The 5,930-nt window shown below is 36.3% G+C and overlaps 1 protein-coding gene across 1 annotated transcript; it reads left to right on the forward strand.

Moving 5' to 3' along the window:
• LOC136209445 (nuclear intron maturase 3, mitochondrial) lies at window positions 1-2,802 on the forward strand. Its single transcript, XM_066000908.1, has one exon. The coding sequence runs from the start codon at window positions 89-91 to the stop codon at window positions 2,366-2,368; it is 2,280 nt and encodes a 759-aa protein (XP_065856980.1). The 5' UTR covers window positions 1-88; the 3' UTR covers window positions 2,369-2,802.
• The last annotated feature ends 3,128 nt before the right edge of the window (window positions 2,803-5,930 follow it).

Consider the following 5,930-nt stretch of genomic DNA (forward strand, 5'->3'; position numbering starts at 1 on the left):
TGTTGTTGAGACCTGCAAATTTTGGATAGCACAGAACACAAAATACAACCCAACCCAACCCGTCTTCCTCTTTCTTCCCTGTGTTTCAATGCTCATTAACCACAAAAGAATCACAGGATTTCGTATTCCAATATTTTCATCTTCGAATTACAGGTTTTATTCAGAACAATCGTTAAACCCTCAACAGAATAATTCTCAAAACCCCCTAAAACCCTTATCTACACCACAGCTCAAAGCCCTTGTGCTCAATCAATTCTCCCATGGTAAGTTCTCCAACCTCGTCCAAAATGTCGTTGCATCTCCCTCTGTTCTCCTCGCTGCCGCCCACAATCTCATCCCTCGCCGCGAAAACGCCTCCACTACACTTGACTCGCACTTCTCCGTCGCCAAGCATTTTTCAATTGAGGAAATGGGTCGTGAAATTTCGGAGAATCGGTTGGATATTGCTTCTCATCTTCTCAAAATCGAAGGTAAAGGAGAGTCCTTAATTTTCCCCAATTTGAAACTCAAAGTTTTTATTGAAGCTATTAGGGTTGTGTTAGAGATTGTATACGATGATCGATTTGTTACATTTTCTTATGGTGGCCGTGTCAATATGGGTCGCCACACTGCTATTAGGTATCTCAAGAACTCGGTTAAAAACCCTAGCTGGTGGTTTAGCGTTTGCTTTGATCGTGCTAAGTTTGATTCTAGAAATGTAGATAAGTTATGTTTGATTATGGAAGAGAAAATTAAAGATAGGGTTTTAATTGATGTGATAAACAAGTTATTTGAATGTGGAGTTTTAAGAATTGAATTAGGTGGGTTTTATTTGGGGAAAGGGCTTCCTCAAGAATGTGGATTGTCTGCAATAATGCTTAACATTTATTTTAATGGATTTGATAAGGAGATTCAAGAAATGCGTCTTAGAATTAGAGATCAGAATCCGAAATTTGAACCAAATGTGAGTTCTAGTTCGTTTGTTAAGCCTGTGAACATCTATGCAGTTAGATACTTGGATGAGATATTGGTAGTTACTTCAGGTTCAAAGATGTTGACAATGGATTTGAAAAGTAATGTTTTGAAACTTTTGGAAGAGGAGTTGGAATTGAAGGTGGATAAAATTAAGACAGCTATTCATAGCGCTGTTACGGAGAAGATTGAGTTTTTAGGTATGGAATTGCAGGCTGTTCCTCCATCAGTTTTGCATCCTCCTATCTCTGAGAAAGCACTGAGAGCGAGAAAGAAATATATTAGACAAAAGGAAGTTAAGGCTTTCGAATTGAGAAATGCTCGGGAGCGGAATAGGAAGAAATTGGGTTTCAAATTATTGAGTCATGTTTTTAAGAAGTTGAAGCAGAGTAATGGTTTCAGATTTGATTTCCAAATTGAGAATGAAGTGCGAGAAATCTTTTCAACTTGGGCAGATGAAACGGTTCAAGAATTTTTGGGGTCCTTGGAAGAGCGTTTCAGTTGGCATCGAATGCTCACAGCAGGAGATTTCCTCTCATTGAGGCACATTAGAGCTCAATTACCCGAGGAGCTTGTCGATGCCTATGATAAGTTTCAGGAGCAAGCTCACAAGCATTTATCACCATTGAAGGCTATCAAGGAACTAGAGGAGGAAAAGCGTAGAGCTGAAGAAGAGGAAGAACGGAAGTATGCGGAGAGAACAGTTGAGGATTTAACAAGACTATCCATGAAAGTCTCTGCACCTATTGAACTTGTAAGGAAGGCTGTTAAGGTTGCCGGGTTTACAAACCACATGGGACGTCCTAGACCAATCAGCTTTCTCATTGCTCTAGAAGATGTCGATATAATCAAGTGGTACGCAGGAGTCGGGAGAAGATGGCTTGATTTCTTTTGCTGCTGCCACAACTTTAAGATGGTAAAAACTGTTGTAAGTTATCATCTTAGGTTCTCTTGTATTTTGACATTAGCTGAAAAGCACGAAGCAACAAAACTAGAGTCGATTAAGCATTACACGAAAGATTTGAAAGTAAGTGATATGAATGGAATCGAAGAAGTATACTTTCCCACGGAGAGAGAGGTGAGAATGATGGGAGATAAAAATCTTTCAGATCCAAAACCAGTAGATGGGGCTTTATCTATGGCATTGATAAGAATGGCCTTCGATGAGTGTTCGCATTCCTGCATCGCTCATTTTTGTGATAGAACGGATACTATCATGTACCGATTAAGATTACTGAAAAATATTGTGAGTGAGAAGCCATTTGAAGGGGATCAATGGATTCCAGGGGTGTCTAGGATCCATGAATGCATGGACCGAACATGTTTTCCGTTATGTTCTGATCATATAAGTGATTTGTACACTGGAAAAATTACGCTTCAGGATATCGATTGCGCTTCATTCGTTAATTTTGAATAACCAGTGAGTTTATTTCATCAATTATGGATGTTTTAGGTCAAAAGTCCCGGATAGATAATGTGAGGCTGAGCCTGAATACAGGTATTTGATCTATGCGTTGTTTCTGTTTAGGTTTATTATCTGTATAGAGCTTAGACAAAGTTAATCTCCATGCTGTTATTTAAATTGTGATAAACTAAGATTATAATGCATCTGACATGGAAAATAATTGTTTGTGTCCATTTCGGAAATGGAAACTCCCTGGAAACCAGTACGACAAGTTTCTGGATACGTTTCTGGTTTGGAAAACCGTTTCCGCCGGCAAACACAATCCAATATCAATTTGACTTTGATTCTTTGAAACTTGTTTAGCTAGAACTTATTGATTGATCATTATTTATATTTTCTGTTAACTGATTATATGTTGTAATCATTTGAAGAGTATGAATACCAATTTTTTTTATTATACTTTTAGGTTCTGTTTGGTAAAGAGCGTTTTGAGATAAAAAGAGCGGTTTTGTCTAACTTTAGAGGTTTGACCATTGAAACCGCTAATTGGAGTGTTTGGTGGAGAGAGGTTTGGGAGAGAGTTTTGGGATGAAAACGCTAATTTAGAAAAAGCTCTTAAAAGGAGCTTTTCCAATTAGCGTTTTGCAATATTAAAATTAATGGACTTCTTTAACCCTAATAGATAAACTCCCTCTTCTCCTGCGCCAAAATTAGTGCCCTTATTCGTCTTTTTGCACAAACCGCTATTATCAATCAGCTAATTTTTACCAAACATGTCTACACAAACACTTAATCAAATCAGCTAATGTAATCAGTTAACAGTTAATGTAATCAGCTAACAGCTAATTCCCAAATAGGACCTTAATATTTATAAATATTTGGCTATATTTTTAATATTTACACTTTTCCTCCATATTTCTGTATCCAATGTCTTTCAAAAGTAACTTTTCCCAGTGTCCGTTTTTTTTTTTACTTCTAACATAATAAAAATGGTGCAATTATACCTCAATTTGTAAGTTGGAACGATTTTACTCATTATAATTATACCACGGTCATGATTTTTGTTATTTCACTCCACGTGTTTTATATTATCACTTATTAGTAACATATTAAAGACACGTGTACACATGAAAAATTTCTTTTAGAAAACATTCAAAAAAAAAAATTCTATGCGTACATTTGTCAGGATTACTTCTAAATTTGTACATGTTTTCATTTTCAAGTTTTGCATTTGATATTATTCTTTCATTTTTATGTATTTACCATGTTGTATTTTAATGTTTTGTCTATGTTAGATTTTGATGTTTTAAACCCCTGCATTACTGATGGAAACTATTCGAGGCTTGCAGGCCACCCAAGCCCAATAGGTAGAGACCTAAAAAGGCAAATGATTAAACTCAAAAAGTGATTTAAGAGGACAATCAAAAGATATGGCGGCGAGAATAGGAATGTCGAACTGCAGGCCATCTTCAAGTGCCTCTATACAATCATGGCCTTAGAACAAGAGGTCAACCCTCCAATGGCTAAGTGTCCTTAAGTGCTCATCGAGTATTGGAAATTCCAGACAGGCGACTGGTTAAGGAAAATGACACGTGGGAAACGAAGAAGGCCTTGGACGAAGTCATCGGAGATCAGATCATCTCGATTCGAGCAAGACACCGAACTGCCTCAGCGAGCAGTGCATTATATCTATTTTTGTCGCAATTTCAGGATACCAACAAATCCCAATACATATCCACCGATGCTGAGAAAATATTATTCGTCACTTATTCCGCTACACCGTAATTCCTTTTGGCCTTAAGAATACAAGTGCCACCTATCAACATTTGCTTAATTAAACGTTGGGTTAAGGTGCAAAAATACCCCTAACGTTTTGGGTCTGGAGCAATTTTACCCCTAACGTCTAAAATGGTGCAATTTTACCCTTAACGTTTGTAGCCAAGAGCAATTTTATCCCTAACGTTAATAAATTGGATCAATTTCAGAAATAATTTATCATACTGTCTTCTCGGTCATGAATCTTATCATCTACACTTTATATATGCGTCATTTTATCAGTAACAAATCATAAACATATGTTGGGATGTGAAAAAAATAAAAAAAATAAAAAATATATTGTCTTTTGTATGAATTAGACAAAAAAAATTCAAAAAATTCACCGAATTTGTAAATATTAATCTCCAATTCTATTATTAAATTACAAAAAAACATGAAATTCTTTTTTTAGGATGAATTGATATGAAATTGGTGCAAAATAATGAATAAAAATATTTGTGTTTTATAATAATATCTGAAATTGACCCAAATTACCAACGTTAGGGGTAAAATTGCTCTTGGCTACAAACGTTAGGGGCAAAATTGCACCATTTTAGACGTTAGGGGTAAAATTGCTCCTGACCCAAAACGTTAGGGGTATTTTTGCATCTTATCCCTTAAACGTTTGTCGAGCACATAAGAAAGATCATGCAAGTCTATATGCACAATGTGGTTGTAATAAGCACGCGAGAAGATCACATGTGAGACATGGAAAATGCCTTTGTTATACTCACACAATACGTGTGTTAGCGATATTTTCGAAATATGCTAATTTCAACCTTGTCACGTGGGGTTAGGGTGCGGGCGTGCCAGAGAAATTATTTCTCAATTATGAAAAAACGGTTACGTTTGTGAAATTGTGCGCCGAAGACATGAATTCTAAATCGAAGCGATTGGCGAGGGACGCAAGGATTGAAAAAGTCCATCTTGGGTCTCTAGCGCCGTTATAGAAACTTTGCTAGATTGATTATTTTTATTTAAGCTAAGCGTACAAATTGAAGACGGAAAAATAAAGGAAATTAAAGTGCGAAATTGACGCGAGATTTTGGGAAAAATGATATTTATTGATATGAATAAGTGTTTGAATACATGTGTTCAAAGTAAGCATTAAAATGAAATAAATTACAATTGAGAAATCTCTATATTAAACATATAGGTAATCAATTGAATTAGAATAAACAAATCAATACAAAGAATTGAAATTCAACAACAAACTCGGAGCCACAATAGCTATCTCGGATTGATGTTGAATTTTGGTGTTGGTGCGAGGTCCTCGGAGAGCTGCAGCCGGTCAGGCCCGTACGGTACGTGATCTTTGGCAATGTCGAAACGTGTGGTAGGCAAATGGGGCAAATTTAATCTTTAACTTTGGGGAGCTCGATTGGGTGCTTAAGAACTCGGAATCGAACAATTAAATAGTCTAAATTTAACTTCGGAATGTCAGGAACAAACTTCTATAAGGGATCTAAGGCTAAAACGAAATTTAAAAGGGAGAAATTGAGAGTTGAAAATAACCGGACGAATCTGGGAAATTCTGGAAACAGAGTATCTAAAAGAATTTGAGCTATAAAGATTGGCTTGTAACTATGGTTTCTGGGCACAGAATTGGGAAAATAAATACACTAAATCGAACTTCAGGACGTCAGGAACAACTTTGTCGAAGGGATTGAAAGCAGAAAATGACTTTAAATGGACGAAATCGGGCTTTGAAAATAAATGGACAAATCTGAAAAATTAATTTGGAAACAGAGTTCTAGCT

This window comes from Euphorbia lathyris, chromosome 10, assembly GCF_963576675.1.
Source record: "Euphorbia lathyris chromosome 10, ddEupLath1.1, whole genome shotgun sequence".
In the NCBI taxonomy this organism is placed as follows: Eukaryota; Viridiplantae; Streptophyta; class Magnoliopsida; order Malpighiales; family Euphorbiaceae; genus Euphorbia; species Euphorbia lathyris.

Bases quoted from the DNA above. Each gene is read 5' to 3' on its own strand.
- LOC136209445 (XM_066000908.1), top strand. From the start codon at position 89: ATGCTCATTAACCACAAAAGAATCACAGGATTTCGTATTCCAATATTT.